The sequence below is a fragment of the Phyllostomus hastatus genome, unplaced genomic scaffold (genome assembly GCF_019186645.2).
Source record: "Phyllostomus hastatus isolate PE091 unplaced genomic scaffold, TTU_PhHast_1.1 phas_contig_159, whole genome shotgun sequence".
Classification (NCBI taxonomy): Eukaryota; Metazoa; Chordata; class Mammalia; order Chiroptera; family Phyllostomidae; genus Phyllostomus; species Phyllostomus hastatus.
This window is the reverse complement of record NW_025333640.1, coordinates 15,150,060-15,176,838: the sequence shown is the minus strand read 5'-3', so window position 1 is coordinate 15,176,838 and position 26,779 is coordinate 15,150,060. Positions and strand designations below refer to the sequence as shown.

Genomic DNA, 26,779 nt, shown 5'->3' with positions numbered 1-26,779 from the left:
TAAATAACCCAACCTGGACCTTCTTCCTTCTTCCATACTTACTTTTTTTGTCTACATTGGGTAATTATGCCACTGTCAACCTATTCTCTCATTTAATGGCATGCTGGATTCTTCTCTCTTCCTCCCTAGTCCATCAACCAGCAATCCCTGTTGATCCTACCAGCAGTCACAGACTTTGACACCCTCCTTGTGCTGATCATAAAGACTACTTTTTATTATTTCATTAATATTTTTTCTGCCAGATCCTAAAAGCTAATGGGGACCAAATATAATTCAGGAGACATAAGACTTGTCCTCTGCCCTGAGAGACATTATAGACAAGAGAGAGAGAGATACACAATGATTTCAATCTGGAGTAGTGCTAGAGATATTGAACAGAATAGTATAGAATCTGGAAAGGTTAACTAGTAGGGGAGATAGGTAATTTCTGACAAAGGGAAAAAGCATGGCCAAAGGTTCAAATTCCAAATCCTTACTTATGGCTCCCACTAGAGTTTGCATTCCCTTCTTTCCTAATCTAGACACCGCATATAAACTAGATATAGAGAGCCAAAAGAATAAATAAAACTTGATGTAGCCCACCCTCCTTAAAATTTCTTTTGACTCCCCTACTGCTTTGAGAGTAAGTCTCAATCCCATAGTTTGGCATGCACAAGGCATCCTAGTCAGACACAGTGTCTCCACAGCCTCACCTCCCATCACCTGCTCTCCCAGCAATGGCAACGCTGGAGCCACACTCTTTCTCTTGCTCCTGAGTCAGCACTGTCCCCCCCACCCCCAAATGTAGGTTCTTTGTGGATATCTGAAGTGCTTCTCCCTTCTAATTTGTATAAGTACTTTCTAATTCTCTAAGCTTTAGGTTACGTCTTCTCTCTGAAGTCCCCTAAGTTGTTCCAGCAGAATTCACTGTGCTCACAGCACGTACTTCCACCACTGCTGTAGTCCGTACCCACGGGGTGCAGGTCTGTCCAACAACACAGAAGAACCTCACAGCGGGTTCCTCATCCTCACCCCCTCAGTGCAAGCACATCATGGGAGCATAGTACAGATTATGGAGTGATTTTATTTGAATCTGCCCCTGTTCTACAAGCCATACCTTGCTTATATGAACAAAAGGAAAGGATTCTCAGGCGTGTTTGTGAATGGCAGCCACAACTCTTCACAAAATTCTTCTATTTTTTTTCTTTTTACCTTGGGTTATTTTTTTCAGCTACCCAGAATTCTGACCACTTGGCACAATGTTATTTTAGTGTAGCGACCACCATGAAAACAACATGGTGAGAGAGCGTACAGCTGCTTCCACTCTCTGTTTGGGGAGGCGGTTCCCGTTTGTGGACAAGCACTGAAGACTTTACAGCATCACAAATATCACAGAGTGATTAAAGATGTAAAAGAAAATGACCTAGCACTTGATTAAAAAAATTGTCATTCGTATTTTCCTCCATCATCAAGATGAGCACTGCAGGGTGACTGGTTGCTTTTATAGGAGTTGATTTTAACACAATTCCACTCACTGTTATTAAAATAACAGTTGCACATGAACCTGACTAGTGCAGTCCTGTTATTTTGGTGGGGTTTTTTTGTTTGTTTCGTTTCATATAAAGACTTCATAGGCATGGAATAAGAATTTAGAAGATTGAAATTAGATATGCGAACTAAGGATATTATTATACTTTTTTTTAAGTTCCTCAGCATAGAGATATTGATGATATAAGCAATGATATAAGCATACCTAGACTTGCATTTACTGAACTTCTTGTTGTGAAATGCTCATTTCTTCCCCCAGAACAGCTCCTGAATATAAATCTGTTTTAGCAGAGAAAGAAGTTTGAAACACGGATTTTCCCTGTGGGGCAGAACAAGCTCCGATTTGCCATATCAGGGTTAGAATGTTGGGCGGGGATATCAGTGAACACTGACTAACTCAGTAATGTCACTTCATGCAGCACAAACCAGCATAAATCATAAACTAAATTCTAGAAATTAATTTTTACCTTCACTAAATTCGATCTAATGGGGATAACGTTTGTATATCATTCTTAGGTATAATGCTTAACTGTTTATTAAAATATTTGATTATAATACTTTACTAAATCTTTAAAAACTTCCCTCCCTTATTTTAAACCATCATTCCTACCTTAAACATATATTCTGACAGACACACACATAAATGAGGCATGCATGATGTAATTGCAGGAAAGCTTGATTCACCTGGGCTGGTGGGCATGGCTCCCCTCCTCTGAGGCAGAGAGCCCTGTCTGTGTCATCTGTGTCACCTGCGGGCTGTGGGAGGGCCAGCGGGGGCCTTCTGACCACACTGAACAGGCCCCAGGGGAGGCTGAGTGGCAGATTTCAGATTGCATATGAGTTAACAGAGATTTATCAAATCTATATAAACCTCTTCTGTCAGATTCCACTGTGAGCAATGTACAGAATGTTTAAAATAAAGATCATTTTCAAAACGAGTGATGTTTAAAGGTGCATACAATTTTCTGGAAAAGTTAAACTAGTGTTTTTATCAACCTTACCTGCCATTTGTGGTAGAATGTGTAAAGCTCCATTACTTAACTCGGTCACAAAGGAAGAGGCAAAACCAGGGAGGGCAGTTGGAAGACTACTGCAGGTGGTGGCTTGGCCTGTGATACGGTGTCAGTGGAGGTGGTGCAAAGTTGTCAGATTCTTTTTTCAGTGTTCTTAGACCAACTTCAGTGTTTGAGGGTGGAGTTAGTGTTTTCCCATACCAACAAGGACCTCTCTGGACACCAGCTAGGTGCCCTTCGATTCCATTGAATTCAGACTCTGTCTACCTAGAGATAGTATCAGATTCCACAGGCTAAGGGTTCTGTCTACAACACTGCCCCCTTGGCCCACACTGCAGACACCAGCTGCAAGCCCAGGCATTTCCCTGGGCTTCTGACTAACTAGTTACAAATTGGGAGGTTCCAGTGACCCTCCTCCAACTCAGGATGCCCATCAAATGTCCGGCTTATTACTTGCACTTCTGACTGACTATCTGTAAATAAGAGGTTCCCATAACCTCCTCCCCGGCTTTGATTAATTTGCTAGAGCAGCTCACAGAAGTCAGAAGAACATTTTACTTACTAGACCGCCCATGTATTAGAAGAGGATAATACTCAGGAAGACCCAAATGAAAGAGATGCACTGGGCAAGGTATGGGGAAAGGGCACAGAGCTCCCATACCACCCTCAGGCACGCCCGTCCCCCCAAGTCTCTACTTGTTCACCAAGCCAGAAGCCCTCTGAACCCAGTCCTTGGGGATTTTTAAGGAGTCTTCATTACATAGGCATGATTGACTTAATCATTGTCCTTTGGCAGTTGGTTCATCCTCCAGGTCTTCTCTCTCCCCTGCAGGTTGAGGGTCAGCAAGAGTGCAAACCTTTATGTGTTTGGTTCTCTGGCAACCACTATCTTTAGGTGGGGTCCAAAAGCCACCTCATTAACATAACAAAGGACATCTTTATTGCTCTCATCTCTTCGGAAATTCCAAGGGTTTTAGGAGCTCTGTGTCAGAACCAGAGATAAGACCGAATACATATTTCTTGATATAAATCACAAAATCGCAGATTTTAACCCTTTGAAGGTGGAATCAAGATAATTTGCTGTGCGACGTGGGGTGCAAGCAGAGGAGGTGAACAAAGGATGGATACCTCTAATGACGTGGCCATTTACTGAGGTAGCAAGAAGTGTAGGTTATAAATAGGAATTTGATGGTTGTCAGCATGCAAATCACATGTAATGCTTTGAAACCAGATGAGATTACCATAGGAGAAAGTGTACACAGAAAACAGATGAGGTCCAAGCAATGAGCCTTGGACCACTCACTCCCACATAAAGAAGATGATCAGGAGGAACCAGCAAACAGAGCTCAGAAGAAGCATCTGTAGAGGTAGGAAGAAAATTTGCAGAGCCACTTATCAATTAGAATAGACTGTAAAAATGAACCATCTGATTCAGCCATGGGTGCAGGTGGGAGGCATTGGTCACCTTCATGCCTTCCATACAAGCAAATCATGCAAATTACTTCCTTTAGACTCTCTCGTGTTTCCCCTCGAAGCAACCTCCCGAGGGATGTTTTACCACTATCCCCATTTCCGACGATTGCTCCTACTCTTTCTATACTGTCAAGCCATTTTAAAATAAATAACGCTTAACCATTGTTTCTTAACCAAAATAAAGTCTTTCATACATTCAAAATTTAAATGAATTTGAGGGCCTTAACTTATTGAACACATTATAGTGAAAATATCTACCAATCTAGGAACTGATTCTTGGCTAGAGCACCCCCCTACGCAAGGGGGAAAAAATCACAAATTTCCCTTAATAGCTGTTGAATGACATATTGACTAAATAGTGAACCATAAGACAAATTTATGTAAGAACAATTCTTTCTGGTTTGAGGTGAACATTAATTCAACTCTTTCTAGGGTTTCTGGTTTGAGATGAACATTAATTCAACTGTTTCGCAAAGGTGGGTTTTTCTTCCAGCAGTTTACACCCACTTCTACTTGAAGTTCCGTACCCTCGACTGTTTCTGGAGCATTATAACAAAGCAGACCCATGAGCACTCAGTATAATGAGATGAGGGAAAAGTCACGTGATGCTTTTGTGACACGTGACACATAATGTGTCACACACGTGCAGCTGTTAGACGTTGTTTCAGCTCATTAATGCCCTGTCACATTTTTGATTCAGAGGAATCATTTTGAAAATCTGGGTAGGAAAAAAAAATCCTTTAATTGTGGATTCCCAATGATGCCATTGTGGAAAATGGGCTTGAGACTATGTTATTTAGTCGTCTCATGGAATTTCAGTTTTCAATATAGGTTACTACTGCTAACCCACAGTTTCACCTGAAAGTGGAGAACTCTGATGACTGGTTCTCCAGCCCACACTCCGCCTGCCCCCTGGTGAAGGCCTGGCTACTTCTGCTTTGAGACCTTCCAACCTAAGGCGTTGGCATTAGGGTGAAAGCTGTAATTTGGGTGACTGCAGACCATTGACACTTTAGATGCAGAGGATCTGAGGGTAGCAATATCTAATTTATAAATGTAGTCAGGCTGAAGTTCTCAGGTTTCCTGCTGATAGGAAAATGGAACCGGTAGTAGTTGCTTCACCCAACAGTTTAAGAAGAAGCTGTGCTTATGAACATAAATATTATTTTTTCTTAGGACAACATGTTTGTTGAAACTGGTCATCTCTTTTTCCATATTTGGGCCCAGCCAGAATACTTCTGTTGCTCGGGGTTTTCCTGAGACCATGAAACTCATGGCATTTGAAGTTCAGGTTCAGGTTTGAGCCTTGGAATTACGGCTTTTAAGTGCTGGCTGATAAACACTGTTAGCTTTTAATACTGGACTGTCATGGTGATGGCTTGCATAGATATGTCAAGTTTTATTCAATTACCATGCTCTTTCAGCAAGAACCTCTCAATATTAAGATGCGATCAGAATACAATTGGCTACCTTCCCTAAGATTTCTCACTTACATATATAATCCACATTACCCACACAGTATTAAAACATCTGTTCTTGAGTAGGAATGCAAGCATTTGCTTTTCTTTGCTGGCTTAAAAATAATTTAAAAACATAACCCAGATAACTTTTTGGATGAATCAGATAAGAACAAGGGGAAGGACAAAGAGGCATGTTTAAATGAATTGTTCCAGGGCATTCTTGTGTCTTTACAGAACCTCCCGTCAGTTGTTCCTGGCAGGCATTTCTGTCTGCGTGCCCTGTCTGCCTCTTCAGCTCTTTAGAAGTCAGAACTATGGACAGTATATCAGCTTGACGTTATATAAATGTGATTGGAGACACCTTCAAGAAGTACTGTAACATAAACTGAACTCCTTTGCTTACGCCACCTGGATTATTATTGTGTTGTCCTTTTGTTTTAAATAACTACAACAATAAAACCTAGTCTGCATTCCTAAATCTCCTGTCAGGTATGAATGAAGTGAAAGGCTCCTTATCAGTTTGAAATGTACTGTATGCATTTGGCCAAGAAAGCTGCAACATAAATCTTTGTAGGCCCCAGAAGTTTTGCAGCAGTTGCTATGTTACTCAAGGTAAACATTTGTATGCGTGTATTTGTCCAAAGAAGATTCATTGTAAATGTTGTATTTTTAAAGTTGCACTTACCAAAAAAATTCTAATAAAAAGACAAGCTACGCATTTTTAGAGATAACTATTTATTGTCAAATTTTAAGCAGTTCAGATAGTACTATTACAAGCAAGAAGTCAACTTTTTATTTTTAAAAGGAAAAGATGGTAATAAGTGCATAAAATGTTTAAGGTAGGCACACTAATATACAAAAACACTAAAATGTTGACTTTTTCAAAAGTAACACTGCTGCGGAAGTCAGTAAGGGAACTTACTCTTGCAGCTTAACTTGCTGTCTTGAGCTTATAACAGATTCATGTGGTTATGTCGGAACACAGGGGCTACCACGTAATTTTCAATAATAAAAGTGTAGTTGTATTTTAGTCATTCTTTTATATTAAGTTCACTTTTTATTGTCCACACTCATGAGGATTTGTGTGATACTGCTGGGTTACTTATGCGATTCATAATAACAAATTCTCAGTTTGGCTATGTTTTGGCAAGGGAAATGTCTCTCCTTTGATACAGAATACTTGATTTTTAAAGGCTAAGATTCACAAGGGTAATCATTTTGGCCTGTTTTGTTCACAGTTCCTACCTCATAGGCTTTTTAATAAATGTTTGTTAAATGATTTAACGGACATAGTATAATATTAACTTTTCTTGCTGTTGTGATAGATTTTTCACTTGAGAAGTCCATGACAGCATTTATTAGTTTTCTGGGGCTGCTGTTACAAAGTACATCCCACAGACTGGGGAGCTTAAGCAGCAGAAATTTATTTTCTCAAAGGCCTGGAGGCTAGAAGTTCAAAATCCAGGTGTCAGCAGGATTGGTTTCTTCTGAGGCCTTTCTCCCGGACTCGGAGGTAGCAGTCTCTCCCTGTGTCTTCTTCACCTGGTCTTTTCTTCGTGTGTGCCTGTGTCCAAATTTCCTCTTCTTACAAGGACCAGTTAGGGCTCATCCTGATGACGTCATTTAACTGCATTACCTCTTTCAGTGTCCTGTTTCCAAATACAGCCTTAATCTGTAGTACTGGGGGATAGGACTTCAACACAAGAATTTTAGTGGGACACAATTCAGCCCATAACAGGGCATGTATGCATATTTCTCTGAAACATGGTGATATTAACTCTCAAAGCATGAACCTGTTTTCTTCTGATTTTTAGAACCATGCACCTTTCATTCATAAGCTAGCTATGTTTTTCTAGCTCTATTTGTGTTCTAAAAAGGCAAGGTAAACATGTATGTACTCTCAGGACTGAACAAAAAAAAAACAAGTCAGTGTTGGATTATGTTTGTTTTACCTGAGAGTGTTTCCCAAAATTCACTGATAAGCTAGAGCAACAAGGAAGATTTAAGGGCAAAAAGAGAGAGCAACCTCAGCCTCACCACAGGCTCACTAAGTAGTACATTTGTTTTTGAAGCTCCATATTTTGTTGAAGCTGTGCTGGACCTTTTTTTTTTAATTGAGATATAATAGAAGTATAATATGTATTAATTTAAGATGTAGACATGTTGATATGGTACATTTATATTTTGCACCATGATTACCACTGTAGTTAACACCTCTATCAAGTCATATAATTGTAACATAATTATCAATTCTATTTTGTGGGGAGAACAGTTAAAATTGCATTTCTTTGCATCTTTGAAGTATACAATACAGTATTTGACTGTAATCACAGTACTGCGTATTAAATCTCCAGAACATTTTATCTTCTAACTGAAAGTTGTACCATTTGATCAACATCTCCCCAATACTCCACCCCCAGGCCTCTGCACCACCGCTGTAGTCTGTTTCAGGAGTTTGGCTGTTTTAGGTTTTACATCTGAGATCACAGAGTATTTGACTTTCTCCCTCTGACTTACATCACCTGGCATAATACCCTCAGGGTCCATCCATGTCCTGGCTGAGTAATATACACTGTTCCACATCTTCTTTACTTATTCATCTATTGATGGATACTTAGGTGGTTTTCTATTTTGGCTGTTGTTAATAATGTTGCAGTAGACCTGGCCACGCAGAAATATCTTTTCCGTGTCTTATTTTCATTTCCTTTGGGTGTATGTATCCAGAAGTTGGATTGCTGGATCATATGGTAGTTCTAATTTTAAATTCTTGCAGAACTTTCATACTACTTTCTTATAGTGGCTGAATAAATTTACATCTCTACCAGCAGTGCATGAGCATCTTTTGGAAATGATACCAAAGCACAGCAATAAAACCAAAAATCGAACAAGTAGGACTACATCAAACTATAGAGATTCTGTACATCAGAAGAAGCAATCAACAAATGAGAAGGCAACTTGGGAAATGGGACAAAATGTATGCAAGTTATGTGATAGATAAGGACTTAATAGCCCGAATAAATACATACAGAATTCATGCATCTCAATAACAAAAAAAAAAGATTAAAAACAGGCAGAGAAACTGAATGGAAGTTTTTCCAAATGGCCAATGACACATGAACATTCACGAACAGATGCTCAGAGTCACTGGTCACCAGGGAAACGCAAATCAGAACCACAGTAAAAGGTCCTCTCAACACCTGTTAGAACGCTACCACTGAGAACATGAGACAGAAAGTGGTGGCGAGGATGTGGAGAAAATGTACCTCTGGCAATTATATAAAATTACATAGAATTCTGAAATTTAAAAACTGAAACAAACGTAGCCACTGGGCTTAGCAGCCAACATTGACAGAGGAGGAAAGGGAGGCCGAGAGGGGTTACAGTACTGGCCCAAATTTTCTTTCCCACACATGAGCAGCTCCAGGACTACAGTGCTGGTGCCTTGACTCCTGATCAGAGTTCTTCTCTCACATCACGCTGTCAATCAGATTGACTTTCACCAAGGAGTTTAAGACCTCATTTTGTGCGCGACCCTTAACACACAATACTGACATTTTGAAATTGCATGGTTTGACAGGGTACTTCATTGCGCTGAGACTTTGGGTTCCCTTTCTGCTCTTTCAGGATCTGTCCTTCCAAAGTAATGCACCTGAAAGGTCTGTCTAGCCGAGAATTAGGTGATCCACCCAGGTCCTCACTGCTCCCCTGCAGGTAATAGCGGGAGAGCTTTTTTCTGGCTTAATAAGGTGAGAGGCTGTTGACTTAGCTGTTTGCATTACAGAACACCGAGAAGTGCTCTTCATTGCTGACCTTTGTCACCCACTAAATAGTCTTAGAACAAATTATAACGTAAGTATCTATTTTCAGGGTGACTAATAAGAGATAGGGGATGGGGGAATGTGAAAATCCAACCCAATTTCCGTCACTTAGCCCGAGCATAAGTATTGTTAGAATTTTCTAGACACTTAAATAAAGGGTAAAAGGCTTTGAGCCTGTACTAAAAGAGGAATTTTGCATAGAGGAAAAATGAAAGCTTAACAAAAGGAGAACTTTTTGTCCTCTGACCTTTTTTTTTTCCATTGCTCTCCCTTTTCTCTGAAAACCCCTTTAGACAACCTAGAAAAGCAGAACTTTGAAAGTGAAGGACTTGGTTGTTCCTAGAAATGATGGGTGGAGTGGCGGTCATGAGAAAGCCCTTAAGGAAAAGCACCGCTTCCCCTGTTCTGTCCAGGAGTTGATTCTTTGAATCTAGGGGAAGTGAGTTGATTTCCTTTCCTGTTTTTTCTGGGTGGATGCAAACTTCTGTGTGTGTGTTTAATTGTCAGTTTATCTTATTTTAATTTAAATATGTAAAAGCTTGCAGGTTTATAACATCAACTAATACGTGCTTGCAGTAACATATGCTGAGTAGTTTTCTCCCAAGTTTGTCATGTGAGGAGATTGCGGTTCTGATACTTCATTGAACCTAAAGTGTGCATGCTGGGTCCATCCAGTGTTGCAGGCTTATATTGTTTTAGTTTCTTTTGCATGAATACTCTCACCTTTATTTCAGCAGTGTTGATTTCAGTGGGACCTGTTTATTGCTTCAAAAGGAATGCTGTACGCAGAGTCTCCAACACATGTGAAAAGCAAAATAAGCTTGAAAATAGCTTAGGTAACAATTTTATAGTACGTCTAACTGGGCACTGTGACACTTTAATGAATAATATGTACTTTCTGTATTAGCTTTCTCTATATTTTAGATTATGATACATTCAATTTGTTTTACATCATCATAGCCAGGAGTGAAACTCAGTTATTCTTTCAGTATTACTGACCCTTCATTTATACTTTACATAAACATATACATTTTGGCTTATTATTTGTAATGTGCAGATATTTTGCATTAACCTTTTCATGTTATAAATTTAACCAATATTAACTAAATTGGTTGATTTAGCAATGGGAATTTTTATTAGATAATTGTTCATTTATGCCTCTAACATAGCTGCCATTCACAGCTGTCATCAATGTCAAAGCCATTTTGCATTTCTTGGACAATTTTTTAAAAATCATGGTAATAAATAGGAATGTATTTAATTTGGTTTTTGCTCTCAAAATTTAGATATAATAATTGGAAACATCTTAGTACTAATGTTTTAACCACAATGTCAACATTATGGAAATTAGATGTCTAAAATAAGAATAAAATCATTGTTAACCCAAGGCTTCCACATTCATTTTTGCCAACCATTCTGTACAAAAGTGCACCTTTCCACCCTCTGTGTACAGCTGGGACTCCATACCCACAGAGCCTTGAAGCTTCAGCAGGCGTTGGGCCTGCCCCAGAGCACAGCCCTCCTAATTTAAAGAGCAGCTTCTGCTTTTCGAGCCGCGTGCCCATGGGATAGCCCAAAGAAGGGATGTTTTTCCAGTGGACACAATTGAGATATGTGGGACAATGACGGCCCTGTTATTGAGGAAGTTTTCATGCATGAATTGGGTTTCAAGAAAGGCCATTAAAAATGGTAAAGATTTATTATGTGGATCACAGGAGGGAGAGTTTTGCATATGGGAGCAGGGGAACAGCGATTAGCATGGGTGGAAGTACAAGGTCTGAGATGTGCAGTAGTTAGTGAAGAGGCTAGATTGATTGGAACAAAATGTGCCTGTCTTTGATGAGTAGAGGATTAGATGAGAAAGGTCCACAAAGGTCATTTTGTAAGGATCCTGGGTACAGCGGAAGGAATTTGGATTTCATCCTCCAGATGAGAAATCACTGTAGGCATTTATCCAGATTCATCACACGGTCAGTAATAACTTATTTTAGGTAAATTAACCCAGGGTTATGCAGCATAGAACAAAAGAAATAAGGAAAGATTAAAGGCAAGGAGACAAAGTTAGAGGATGCCTTATACAGTACATGGTTTTCATATTTAGCTCAGGATCTAATGAGAATGAAAAGAAAAAGTTGATTTGATAGTTTTTTAAATTATAACAAATGTTATTATTTTTACCTGAGCTCTAAAAGCAATCCATATTTATTATAAAAATGTTGAAAGTGTAGGTATGTATATGAAAGAAAATTAAAACCTACCCATGCTCATTGAAATGATAGATAAACACTCAACATTTTAGGCACTGTTGATTTTTTGCTTTGTTTCAATTTATGTATGTTGAAACTTTGGTATATTAACACTATTTTTATATAGCTTTTTATTTTTGTCATTTACTACATAGTAAACATTTATTTCTTTTGTTAATAAAATTTCCAGAGGACCTCATTTTTTATGTTTGTACATTATTTCAATTCATGAGAAGTGTAATTAACTATTGCAACTGTTGTTAATTTAGATTTTTCCAACTTCTTGTTATTATAAATAATACTACAGTGAACATCAATCAACATAACTGTGTTATTTCATGCTCTTGTTCTCCTCCACAAAAAATTAAATTAAAAAATAATAAAGAAACCAAGTTGAGCATTTGTTCATTTATTTATTTTGCCTATTTTGATTTCAGTTCTGATTTACCACTTAGTTCATGTTAAAAATTGGGAAGGGTTCTTATTGAAGATTTATAGAAATTATTGCCTCACTTTGTTGCTTGCCATTTAAAATGATATGTTTTGATGCACTGTTCTATATATGGGCATTTAGGTTTTTTATTTCAAGCAATACTGTGGTGAATCTCATTGCACATGTTTTCATGTACAATAAATAAAAAAAAATGTAAACCTTAAAAGTGAATTACAGGGATTTGGAACATGTAAATCTTCAACTCCAGGATCTTATGTAAACTAAAGCAATTTATATTCACTTCTGCATGCAGAGCAGAGAAATTTCAATTTACCCAAATCCTAGGCAGTCCTTTCTTTTAAATGCTTGCAAATCTTATGTACATGAAATAATATCTCATTTTGTTTTTCTTTTCTCTGACAACTAACGGATTTTAGCATGTTTTTATATCTGTTGACCATTCAGGCTTTTTGTCTGGAATTAGCCCATTTTCTATTAAGTCATCTGTCTCTTTTTTTGTAGACTCTGGACACCAGCCCTGTGAGAGTTATATAGTTGCCCAGAGTGTTCTTCCAGTGTCTGTCTTTTAAACCTGTTTATTAAAAAAAATTTAGGCAAATTTATCAAAGTTATCTTTTACAGTTTGGATGTTTTCTATCTTGATTAACAACTCCATTGTCAAAGGTATTTCACCTAAATTTGTGACAATGCTTTATGAGTTAATTATTTTATATTCAATTTTTAATTTATTTGATGCTCATTCACATAACTACAGAGTGATTTTCCAGATTAAGAAAAATGAAAAGTGAAAAACAAGCAAAACTTTGATAAACTGTGTTATAGTTTCCATTGTAAGTCTATAATTGGACCCTGGAGATGTTTTTGTTTTATTTAAGCAACACATTTTGTTTTTATTTTGTTTTTATTTAAGCAACACATCCACCTTAGTGTGTGGTAATGATGTTAATGTCTGTCTCATTGACTGCACAGAAAACCTATTAAGAGTTCATCTACATGAAGCTTTGCAAAATAATTACTTCTAACTCGAGTTGAACACAGTTTGACATCCTGTGTATTTACAGTCTTAGTCTACCTAACTTCTTAAGTCCAGAAGGAATACATTGTCATTTTAAAACAGTTAACATAAGATTCCTTTTACTTTCAGCAATTCACAGAAGCTGTGAGTCCTTCAGTGTTACCCCCTTCCGCTTTGCCACTGGACCAGCTTAATAACGCTGTCACTGCCTTTAGTACCTTGGAAGATCTTATTCGGTATCTTGAACCAGATAGATGGCAGTTGGACTTAGAAGATCTATATAGGCCAGGTTGGCAACTTCTTGGCAAGGCTTTTGTTTTTGGAAGAAAATCCAGAGGTAAGCTCTCTCTTCAGATTAGAATTTCATTTAGTTTTCTTAGCAGGTAATGTTTCAGATTCTTCTGTCATAGCTTCTAATGAGTAGAGTTTAAAATTCTCCAGTAATAAATTGAAATAATCCACTTCAATAACATTTGAGCATATTTACGTATTAAGTAAGAATACATACAAAAGAACTCAATTATAACTCAGTGGGTGTGGAAGATTAAAAGGGATACTTTTGATGACCGTTCTTGCCATTTTTTAAATTTAAAAATAGTATTTTGATGAAGCTCTCTGTTATATTTTGTAAGAATCATCGCTTATTCAAACCTAATATCTGGGGTATATTGATGTAGAGACTCAAGAGAGATCACCATAGCTGCTAAGAAATTGCGTTTGGGGCTAGAAAAAGGGAAGCTCTATTAAGTTCACTATTTACCATGTCTCCTAGGGTCAGGATTATCTTAACTTTTATTTCCAAAGCCTAGAAACTTTTCTAAATAACATGAAAAATAGCAGTGACTCACCATAAAATAAAACTAGTAGTTTCCCAGATAGAATGCGTAGAAGGAGGAACCCCCACCACGACAGTTTCCCTCTGTACAAGCTTCCTTCTGAAATCATCCCTTTTGACCATAAGAGCATGTATCTTCCTTCAAGAGTGTAAGAGTTGGTCATTAAATGTAATCCCACATGGTGAAGAAATAGAAAATATTGTTAACTGGGTTTGCTCTAAAGTTAGCTAACTTCCTAATAACGCTAGAATTGGAAAGCATCCATATCAGACACAAATGAAAATAAAGTAGAAATAACTGAATATTTATAATGCAATCAAAAAATCTGTTGCAGTCTGTCAGAAACATTGAAATCTACCGGGCATCACTTTAGAGAATGGAATGACAGAGGAGGAACAATATTTAGTTAATTTGAGCAATTCACAGGGGCAGATTGCACCAGACTTGTTCTTCTAAGTCTTGTCAGGAAGAAACCTGATTCCTGCCCTTTCCTGCTGAGAGTTGCAGCCCTTCAGGACGAGGAGCTTTAATCTCAGCAGGTCATGTGCAGACTTGCCCAACCATGGTATTTTGCTATGCCAACAGACGAGGTTTCCTTTCAGCGATATTTGAAAGCGGTGTTCAAGTCCATGGGCAGCCGAATCTTGTCCAGATGCTGAAAGCTGTTACATATTTATAAGATTTGATCTTGATGAATAACTTGATGAATAACTTACGAACAATACTTCCCTTCCCTCCCACTTCGGAACAGGAAAATGAAGATCTACAAGTCTGGCTGAAGCACTCATGAATAGAGCCTTTGTTAGCAAATTTGAAGGAGGTTATCGTGTTGATCAGTAAAAAGTAGAGGGAGTAAGTCAGGTTCTAAGCTCAGGTCTAGTTTTTTGACAGCTGATCTCAGGATTCAAGCCTAAAAATCTCCCGTCTAGCCATATGCCTTTATGCCCTGTACCTCTTCATGTGGTGATCAGTGAAGATCTAGCCAGCGGCTAGCATATATTTAAAAACATGCAGCACTGAAACAGATCTTTCAAATATTCATTTAGCACTTTCCAAATTGAAGCTCTTTGCAGTTTGCCAAGACTATTAACTTTTTAAGCATACAGTAAGTGTGAGAAAAGCAGTGTATATTTTTGGAACTTTACATAAACTAAAACGCAGGTGTGGGATAACATCTATATAGACAAAACCAACTTCCCTCCCAAGAGTCTTTCTACAAAGGAATGAGGAGTAAAACGTTTAAAAGCTTCTAATTAGACATCGAAATAGATTTTCCACAGAATAAACATATCACAGTGTTACCACATTCATCTTAGAAAGACCACCCTCAGGTTGCATTACAGTAATAGAATATTCTTGGGCTGAATATCTCAAAAGCATGAACAACTAACAGTTGAATGTGAGCATATTTTCTTCAGTCAGTACTTTTTTAAGTAAAGCTTACAATATTGATGAATCTAAACAAGAAAATTTGCATTAGAAAAACTTTCATAGGCATCTTGCTCAAAACCATCCTTCTGCAATACAAGTTAGGAGGTAATTTTGAAAAGAAAATAGGAATTTGCTGAGTTTTACTTTACCAATATTTTTCAGAGGAAAACATCCATAATATTATAGTTAAACTGTTTAAAAAATGTATGCATTGGGGCATGATCTTTCTTTCCCTGTTTCTTTTTTTTTTCCTTTTTTTTTCTTTTTGCCTAGAAATTCTGCACAGTGTTTAGAGAATTTATGACCCCAATTTATAATCACAGGACTTATTTTAATGAAACTTAGATGGGTTGAAGCCTTAGAAGCAGGAAGCATAACTTTCACTTAAAATTACCAAATTTAAAATCCTTAATGTATTTTCAGCCCAGAGTGGACAGCATTAATGTTTTTCTGTTTGATTATTTTCCCTTTCTTCTTCTGATTCAGGTTTTTCATTCATACCATGCTACTACAGAAAAAAAAGTACCATATTTTCTAAGTCAGGCTTAACTAGTACTTGAAAAGAGCTTTTGACTTTTGTGTCAAACATGATAAATGAGTGGAAGCCAAGTTGAAAGTGTGTTTAAATTTTCACATTGTAGCAGGTATCATAACTTAGTTCACTTGGGAAATCTATCTAACCTTTTATTGTGGTTAAGTAAACATTTTAAAGTGAACATACACAGTCTCATTTTCTAGTTGCATGAAATAGTGTGTTTAAAGCTATTTGAGGTAGATGAATATCCTTTCAAAGCTAAGAGCTTCATTCACATTCTAAAGAAGTATAAATCTTAAATGAGCATTGCAAATTTTGGCAACCGACTTTTGTATGTGTGAGCATGTTTTAGGTTTTCTTCCTTCTTACCCAGATAGGAACTTCTATAGAGAAGATTCAAATAAGCTCATATATAGCTTAAACAATAAAAGAGCGATATGTACATATACTATTAGTTCAGCAAAATGAGCCAGGTAAAATATGTGACATTTAACCTAGTTATCTCATTAATTTTATTAGAGATAAGTTGGCCTTTTATAGCACTCAAAAGAATGAACTCATTTTCCCTTAAATATGCAAAAGCTTTTACAGGATCATTTTTCATATTAAAAGGAAATCTTTAGATACTTAAATAAAACAGTGATTTTTCTACTGAGTTAGAAAAAATAATTTTTAACTGAATAAGATGTTGAAATGAACCTATTGAGTTAGTGTTTCTTGGTGTTTTCCTAAACTTGACCAAGGTTTTAGTCAGTCATATAGTTTATATGTCCTGTAATTTATGATTGCATATGCATAACTTATGATACATTTTTAAAAAATACATTGGCTCCCTTTGGCATTTTAGAAAAATTTGATCATATATACAATATAACATAACTAAGAAAATCAGCATTTGATTTGTAATTACTTTGTCATTTTAAAATTGTTTTGAAAAAGTGGTACTTAATTTTTAAAACTGAATTACATAGTGATGATTATTATTTGAGGCAGTCTGTAAACAGAAAATAACTTATTTTCTTTCAATTTTTGTTATAATATTTCCAATACTAGCAAAAGGTAAATATATTTATTATATTATAAACAATTTTCCTAAATTTTAATAAAACCTAAATTTTCTGATGGGACTAAAGCTCCAATGAATTATTATTATTACCCAAATCTCTTCAATTTGTTGGAATTGTTTTTATTTGGATATTTTTAGGAGGAAAAAGGCAAAGCTATAAAGCAGCAATTAAAATTATACTAGAGATGCTTATCCTAATAATAAACTACTATTTATATATTATAGATTAATTCATATCAAACATTACATGATGTTTTTGTATAACTTTACTAGAGCAGTATCATTTTGTAGTTAAAAACAATGGTTCTTTGAGAATTTACTGCCATAATCTGATGAAAGGATATTTTGTTTCGTCTTGACAAATAGGTATTCTTTTAAAGAATAAAGCACAACATAGTTAACCAACTTGTTAAAAGAATAGAGACAATGGTTATACATTAGACATTTCTTCTGTCCATAGAAGAAGAATAGAATCGGAGTTAAATTAAATTTTAAAGACCAGAACTTCTCAGTGCACCAGAAGCAGCACTTTCTCACAACCTATTTTCTTTTAAATGTATCACTTTTTTTCATTTCATGGTCCACTCAGCTGTCTTCAAACTTTCATTTTATTCATTTCCTTTTGACATTTTATGATTCTTATTGTCAGAAAGAGTATAGAAAGTTCTGTTGACAAGCTTCTGTACATTGTTCTTCGTGAATTGCGTGAGCTTCTGATGCCTGTAAAAATTGCATTTATTTGTTAATCAGAGTACTCATCAGCTTGCATTCTATTCTTCCCTCCAATAGCCTCCTTGTTTACTTTTTTTTACTAAGGTTAAAAGGTGTAGCCCTCTTTTTCCTCTGTAGTTTCCTATTTATAGCCCTCAACTGTTCTGTTGGCTCTGTTGTTAATATTGCACAATGACATCTCTTTATTGGTCACTAAGTCATAATGAAGCTTTGTTTACTATAAAATAGAAGGTCCAACTTGCAAGCTGCATAGCTTCAAAACTTAGTTAAAATAAGAAGGGTTGTTGTCAGGATTATTTTTCATGAAATAGTTAGATTTCTTTATGAAAAGAGTTTAATAAAATACATTCAGGCTCCAAACATAAATATCTATTTTTTTCTTTCTTTTATGCCATGCAGTGGTGGATCTGAACCTTCTAAAAGAGGAGGTAAGATTGTACAGCTGCACACCTCGTAACTTCTCGGTGTCCATAAGGGAAGAACTAAAGAGAACCGATACTATTTTCTGGCCAGGTTGTCTCCTGGTGAAACGCTGTGGTGGAAACTGTGCCTGTTGTCTCCACAATTGCAATGAGTGTCAATGTGTCCCAAGCAAAGTTACTAAAAAATATCATGAGGTAGGTATATCATTTTCTTTCTGGGTTCCTTGGAGTGTTTTGTTACTTTAAAGATAACAAAACAGTGTATCTGAAATGATTTTTTGGTTTGAGATGATGTGGCATTAAAAAAAAACACAGTTTTACAAAATACTTTATGTTCTTATGTTCTAAAATTGGACGTTTACCTCAAAAACCCAGACATAAGGATGTTGGAAGCTTATCCTCTGATAGTACACCACGGGCAGTCGGTGAAATTTTCTCTCATACAAAAACCAAAATGTTCTTTAATAGCATAAAACATGGGTAAAACTTCTCAACTGTTAAAAATATGAAGGGAAATGTTTTAAAGAGAAACTTGAAGATAAATTATTGTCTATTTTGGAGGAAGAAGATCTTTGGTATTTATTTTTCCATTTGGGGCAATGTGGGCACATAAATCCCAAGAAGACATGCTCATAATTATACCAATCTTCCTATTATTCATATTTTCCCAAATAGCATGTTAAACCTTTCATGGATTCTTTACCTCTTTATCTCTTTATGGAATCAAGAAAAATAAAATATTTAATCTCAGTTGTTTTTCAGACTTGGGAACATTAGAATTTACATACTCTAAATTTTCTTTTTCTTTCCTTTTTTAAATGTTTTATTTATGTACTTTTAGAGAGATGAGAAAGGGAGGGAAACAAACATGGATTGGCAGCCTCTCATGTACCCCCAACTGGGGACCCGGCCCACAACCCAGGCATGTGCTCTGACTGGGAATCAAACCAGCAACCCTTTGGTTCACAGACCGATGCTCAATCCACTGGGCCACACCAGCCAGGGTCCAGTTTTCATTAGTGCTACAATATCCCGAATTCTATGCCACCATCTCTCCAAGAGGATCGTGTAGCATCCCTACATCAAGAAGCATTCAATTCCTGATGAGTCCACTTGGATTTTTACAAAACATTTACATTATACCAAGCCAAAATCTGCTTTCCTGACTTCATTTCAGTATAGCTTCATTTCATTAGCTTCTATTTTTTCCACTAATATAATAAAAATATCTGCTTAATAAATCAAATGATTATTTTTTGTCATTGCATAAAGACATCAATGAAACTCTTATCTGTTAGGTGGTGTAAATAGGGAGAGTAGCACACACTGCCCGTGACCTGGTTGCCCTGCCCTTTAGCAACATTGTGTCACAGTTGCTACACTAGAAAATGAAGCACTGCATTCCAGAAGACAATGGACCCTGTTTCCATCCTAGTTCTACCATTAACTTGTAGTCATCACTAGGATACTTAACCTCAATAAAATAGTATAAAATATGACAATTCTCTGTGGCTTTTCCTAGCTGGTTTTTTTTTCTTCACAATTACTGGGTAGCATTTTTTAAATATTTTATTTATTTATTTTTAGAGAGGGAAGGGAGGGAGAAAGAGAGAGAGAGAGAGAGAGAAAAACATCAATGTGCGGTTGCTGGGGGTCATGGCCTGCAACCCAGGCATTTACCCTGACTGGGAATCTAACCTGCGACACTTTGATTCACAGCCTGTGCTCAGTCCGCTGAGCTATGCCAGCCAGGGCTGGATAGCATTTTTTAGTAGCTAACATCCCACACCGGAAGCCTGTGATTAGAAATAGCACTATTTACTGCCATTACTCATGTTTTACTTTCATGTCTAACTGCATTCTTCTAAAGAGCCTTATGCTGGGAACAGCCTGCACTCCAGTTTCAGGAAGTAGATAGTCATGAACTTGGGGGCTCAGGGAACTCCCCTCAGGCCATGCCCACAGACCAGCCTTGTTGCTGCTCCAGGAACTGGGATGGCTAGTCCAGAAGAAAACCTTAATACAGTAGTTCTCAAACAGATTAAACTTAAAATACCTTAAAAGCTAGGCTAATATTAGAGTTGAATGGCCTACCATAAAAGGATATAATGAGAATAGGAATTAAACTTGAGTGATCCTTTCCCACCTGAAATCATTCCATTCTGAACTTTCTAAAGCAGGCGCTTACAAACAGAGTATATTTGGGGACCCTATTTAGGCAACAAGTCTTGGGTCTATCACCACCATTCTGAGATCTATAAAATCCAGACCAGTTGTATCAGCTTTCTTAAAGCAGCTTATTACATGCTGGTTCTGTATATTACTTTTGATCTGATAAATTGGTCCACAGGTGAAGCCAATCCTCCTCCATCCTATCCTTGTAAAATTTTTCCCCAAATAACATTAGTTTTAGGGTGATGCAGGAAGTTGCCACAGAATTTGTAACATCTGTTTTAAAGTCTCAGGTGAGACTCTTGTGTGGGGAGAGGCTGTGGGTACTGCTTACAGCCACGGTGGCCTTCTTCCAGAATGAATTAATCCATTACTCTCTGGTCTTTGGGTGGGGTTGAGGTTGATCACGTATGCATTGTATATATGCACATATCTACCTTTAGGTGTGCAGTTAGTTATATGACCACCTGGTGCAGGTTCCCACATCTCTAATGTGGATGTGCAGAAACATTATACAGTACCTCCTTCACCCTTCTTACACATATCTCCAACAATAACCAAGTCTTAATAATGATCAAATTACCCTGTGGGTGGGGGAAAGGTTTTTTATTTGGTATAATTCATAATTTCTGAGGCCTGACTTTTTCTCAGTCTTATATTTTGCAAATAAGTTCTTCATCTAATATTACTTCTGAATAAATGAAATTATTTCTTTTTTTAATTTAATTTTTTTAGAGAGGGAAGGGAGGGAGAAAGAGAGAGAGAGAGAGAGAAACATCAATGTGCAATTGCTGGGGGCCGTGGCCTGCAACCCAGGCATGTGCCCTGACTGGGAATCGAACCTGCGATGCCTTGGTTCGCAGCCCGAGGTCAATCCACTGAGCTATGCCACCCAGGAAATGAAATTATTTCTTAAACTTAAAATATTATCAGAAGTGATAGGTCACTGAATACCTTTCATTTGAATCTAAAGATTTAACTTATTTGAAAAGATGCTCTTCTTGGGCTTTAATTCTTTTCAATGAGCATTGTTTCCATTTTCACTTCGAAGACCATCCCACCTCAAAGAGAAGGCAGAAGCACAGGCAGAGCCTAAAAGTTCTGTTTTCTCTCCTTCACCTATCTCTGCTGTACCCGCCTCCCTAAGTAGTAAGGTGAAAATATTTGTTGTGTTCCTACAAATATAAATAAATTAATATTCTCTTTTGGTTTCCTCTAGCACTGTCATTGGGTTTTGTTCAACCCTGTGTCAAAAATGAGTTTAGAAAATTAAAAGGCTCATAAAATATAAGAATATTATTGTTATAATGTTTTAATGTAATATTACAGCATAATATTATTAATAAGTTTCTTATTGCTTTTGTGTTTATCACCAGATACTTTTTATTAGAAGGCATTTTAGCCCATATCTCTATCTATTTATCTATCAATAAAATTCCCTTAATGGTATTGCTATCTCCCAAACAGGATTTTTCAGAAAAGTGAAACAAGAACTTTACATATGTATAAACCTAGATACTTCCTCTTCCTAAAACATTTTTTAGTTTCCTGCCAATCCCAGTATAATTAGTTCATCCTTCTTTCTGCATGTGTTGGATCTGAAAGATCTCTCTGTTAGAGAACTTTCACTGTTTCATAATTATTGCTTATTTTTCTTTGTTACTACCAAATTGAGGACTAGGGAACAAGAAAGTGTCGTGCCTAAGAGCGCAGGTACCAAACCAGACATCCAGAGTTTTGAACATGACATTTGTTAGCAACGTGACTTTGAGCAAATTACTGAATCCCCTTGTGCCTCCATTTCCTCACCTGTGAAGTGAGCTTCCAACCCTCGTCCTTTATCGTGAGGATTCAAGGAGTGATCTCTATAAAACACTTAGAACAAGGTCCAGCACATCGCAAGCCCTTGATACAAACTAGCTTCTCTCTCCCTCATCTTTATTTTTCCCTCTGTGCCTAGTCTTATTCTTCAGTTATGGCAAATGATCGACAAAGATTTAATGAATTTGCCCAGAGGTCGGAAGGGTATTCTCTTTCTGGCAAAAAGATCTGTAGGATACTCTGACAATAAACTCTTTTTGTTTCCTTTTTCCATTCTTAAGCAGCCTAATGATTTTTACCTTTTTTTATTTTCATGTATTTAATTTTATTTTTTCATAACATCAAGCACATTCTTCCTTTTTTTTTTTGCATAGATCTTGTTCTTGGAGGAAAGTATTCCATTTCATTGACTTACTGTAGTAATGAGTCCCAACTGCAAGGTTCTGTGGCACCCAAAAATGTAAGGGCACTTCGCACCCTTTGGGCAAGGGTACATGTGCATCTGTTCCTGGATGCCTCTTTCTGTACCTAATCTATTCTTTCCAATAGTTTCTGGGTTTAGCTTTTCCCTGGATTACTTTTTCATGAACTTGTAATTTTAGTTTGAACCTTTCCCTCAAAATTTTGTGAGACATGTTTCTACCTGATTTCTTGTGTCATAAACTACATCCTGAAGACCAAATTATCATCTTTAATATTATCCAGGACCTGCTGGTCATCTTCCAAGTCTGCCTTTCTCCTCTCTGGTTAGAACTTTCAGATAGACTTAAGAAGGAAAACAATAATTATGGTCCCACCACCATGTCTTAGAATTTCTTATCCAAGACTTTAACATCACTAGTAGAACACTAAGAGATTCTTCTGCTCTTTGTAAATCTCCACAGACATGTGTGGGGGGTGAGCAGGGGATTGTATTTGGTGAATACACTTGACCCAAGCAGTGCTAGAGAAGGGAGGACTGCAGGACCATAGCCTTGCATCATGGGCAGGACTGCATATGGCAGCCTAACTTTCACATTTCTTAGTGGTTTCTTTTTCCCTGCTAACTGGAAAAGCATATACAAGTGGAGCTAAGAATGAAAATTTTTTGCTATGCCAATATTGCAGCTTATCTGTCTACCTAGCCTTGGTCAGAAACAATTTGTAACAAGGGTGTGATAATAAGATACAGAACAAATACCTTAGGAGCAGTTAACTTTGACGCCATCTTAAGTTGTGCCAAAAGAGTAAATATGTGCTTGACACATGAAAAGATAAAATCAATAGTCATTGAGCTGAGTTTCACATTAAAATAATACATTTTAAGTAATTTTTATTCTAGAATTATGAAATGTAATAGAAAATCTAATTTAAAAGCTGACTGTTATAGTTATTGCAAGACTTTACAGTTTATCTTTTTACAAAGAAAGTTACTAAAAGAATAGAATGTATGACTGGTAACATGCATATTTTGAGTCTTTATATAATTATTATCTATTACTCTGATAATTCATGTGTAGTTGAAATACAAATACTGACAATGTCACTTCTCTCTAAGCTTCTGTTTACTCATGTATAAAATAGGGGGAGTAGTTGTAAATTACTTCACAGAATTCTTGTGAGTTAAAGTATGTAAAAACCTTATTATAGTGGCTAGCACTCATAAGCATTCAAAAAATGTTAGCTAATTAACCTTTGGTATGCTCACAGTCTCTAAATGTGGTATACATTCTCTATTTTTAAAAATCTTCAAGGAGAACAGTCATAAGACTTGACTTGTGCCTTTTTGGATTAATGAAAATTTCCAGGAACTTTTAAAAGTTGCTCTGTGAAGTTGTCTGTGTCGTACCCAGAGAGCCAACAAGCAAGACAACTTCATGTTATCGTGTGCTCTAGTGTCTGTTTAGAATCAAAACATCATTTTAAAAATTTATTATTTCTATTATGTGAAATGAAATGGGGTACACATTGAATAGGTAGTTGTTTTCCAGGACCTCAGATTATCTTTTATAGAATACATAGCTATGTCCTTTTGTCACAGTGTTGAAAGGAAATATGTTTAGCATCAGTGTCTATTTTGCTGTATATCTTATTAAAAATCCCAGCAATCCAAGCTGCAAGTAACTTCATAAAATAGAGCCATTATTGTTATTGCCAAATCTCCATAGACTGCACAGTAGGATCCAGCTGCAGAAAGTTAGCTGTGACGGAGGCTGATGTCTATGAAGTACATCTAATCCATCTCATCAAGTTTATAGAGGACTTGAAGTGTAGCCAAGAAAATTAATGAGTGGCGTAATTGAGCTAACTCAGCTGCAGAGTGATCATGTTTCTCTTCACAGTACAGCAGTACTTGCGTGCATTGCTTCAAGTATAAATATTTGTTAAATGTGTGAATAAATGAATGAGTGTGAGAAACTACCAAACAGAAAAATTAACAGTGCAGTAGTGGTTCCAAAATACTTAAGGTGAAATCCTCTCTCATGTTGTTCAATGAGTAACATAGAGATTGCTTAGTGAGTTTTTCAATTTAAACACTGTCCTTTATTCTGAGGCATCATCCTCCCAAATTTTTGGTACTAGAACAGTCTTTCTTTCATGAAAAATTGATCATTTATGATTTTGTTTGAGAGGCAGGGGAATGTATTCATAATGCCTTCACTAGAAAAAAATAATAAAATGTGTAGGTCTTTGATGGACCCCACATTCGTTTCCTGAAATTATACTTGTCTGCGAGATCATTAATGAAAGACCCTGGTTGATTTTAATGGTGGTTTACACTGTTCCTTCCTCCAGGTCCTTCAGCTGAGACCAAAGATCGGTGTCAGAGGATTGCATAAATCTCTTACCGACGTGGCCCTGGAGCACCATGAGGAGTGTGACTGTGTGTGCAGAGGGAACACAGGAGGATAACGCATCTCCCCACGCAGCCTTCTCCCAGAACAGTCCAGCTCAGCGGCTGCTTCTGTTAGAGAACTGATGCGTTATCGCCATCCGTAATCTCAGTTGTTTGCTTCAGGGACCTTTCATCCTTCAGGATTTACAGTGTGTTCTTAAAGAGGAGACACCAACCGGATTTAGGAGTTGTGCAACAGCTCTCTTGAGGGGACGCCCAGATGACAGGAGAAAAGGTCTCTGGGCGTGGAAAAAATATTAAATGTTGTAGATCACTAGCTAGTTACAGAGTTACCGTGCACTTACTCAGCTAGCTGTGTTCTATGTTTCAGTTGTCTTGATATGACTTAGGTTAATGTCAGTACAGGAAAACAAAATGTGTGCAAGTGAGCACGTGATTCTATTGCCTTGCTTATTAACTCTTCAGCTCCATGTTCTGGGCCTAAAATCACAGAAATCTGGAATTTTTTTCCTTATATTCACATCTATAAACAATAGTGTTCTATGGTCTACAAACTTGGTTTTAAAAAAAGAAACTGTGTTGCTATAAATCAAACTTGGGTCATGCTGATAAAAAAGACTGGATTTTCCATATTTCTTATAAAAATTTCTACCATTTAGAAGACAAGAACTACATTCAGAGTTTGGAAGAGACAAACCTGAAAAGAAGAGTGGCCTTATCTTCACTTTATAAGTTGGTTTATGTGTTTTATTGTGTACATTTTTATATTCTTCTTTTGACATTATAACTGTTTGCTTTTCTAATCTTGTTAAATATATCTATTTTTACCAAAGGTATTTAATATTCTTTTTTATGACAACCTAGATCAACTATTTTTAGCTTGGCAAATTTTTCTAAACAGAATTGGTATAAGCAGAGGAACACAGATGATATAAAATATTGTTGTTCTGACAAAAACACACACATTTCATTCTTGTATGGTGCTAGAGCTTAGATGAATCTGCATTTTTAAATACTGACATGGGAAATAAATAGAATTTGGTAAGTGGCAAAGGCTTTTCAAAATAAATAAGTTATCATATCCGTGTCCACTCCTGTTATTGAAGATGCAAAGAAAAGGTGACGTTCGAGAGAACAGGCGTTCAGACCCAGTCATTACTAACCCCCAGCCCTTACCGTGCGAAACGTGAGCCTAGCTCAGAGGAACAGGAAGCACCTTGGAAACAGAGACTTGACAGCGTGTGCTCTGCTGTCCTGGAGGAACACATCCTATTTATTGTGATGTTCTGGTTTTATTCTCTTCAAATTCCGTTCCACACACTTGTATAAATACATGGATATTTTAATGTACAGAAGTATATCCTTTAACCAATTCACTTATTGTACTCTTTGGCAATTGAAAAGAAAATCAGTAAAATTCTTTGCTTGTAAAATGCTTAATATTGTGCCTAGGTTATGTGGTGGCTATTTGAATTAAAAAATGTATTAAATCACCAAATAAAAGAATGTGGCTATTTTGGGGAGAAACTGAGTGTGTGTGTGCGCGCACAAGATTTGTCTCTTAAATGCCCGGAAAATGAAAAGCAATCGTGTTGTGTTACCATGAATGTTCATTATGCAAAGACTGAGGTCCGTTTAAAAGGCAGATAGAAAAGGGAAGATTTCCATTGAGGCTTCCCTGCCTCCTGTCTCCAGTGCTTTGAGCAGTACTTTTCTTTTTCTTACTGATCTGGATACTGATTTCTGGTCAATTAAATTGCAAATGACTTGAAAGTTCTGTGATTTATGAAATGCTTAATGATAGATTGCATGGCAGTATAAAACTGGGGAAAGAAAAACTCTGTAACTTTCCACTCATGATTCATTTTCAATGGCAAATCCTAAATGGGGTGAGCCTAAATTGATTTGGCATATGGATGAAT

At 36.8% G+C, this 26,779-nt stretch overlaps 1 protein-coding gene across 2 annotated transcripts in view; it reads left to right on the top strand.

The window, feature by feature from the left end:
* PDGFC (platelet derived growth factor C) overlaps positions 1-26,371 on the top strand; it is a 167,815-nt gene extending 141,444 nt beyond the window's left edge. For both annotated transcript variants that reach the window (XM_045831758.1, XM_045831759.1), the window contains exons 5-7: positions 13,136-13,343; positions 18,006-18,223; positions 24,797-26,371. In XM_045831758.1, coding sequence (XP_045687714.1) covers positions 13,136-13,343; positions 18,006-18,223; positions 24,797-24,913 — 543 coding nt within the window. In that variant the 3' untranslated portion in view covers positions 24,914-26,371. The remainder of the gene's footprint in view (positions 1-13,135; positions 13,344-18,005; positions 18,224-24,796) is intronic.
* Positions 26,372-26,779: the final 408 nt, after the last annotated feature.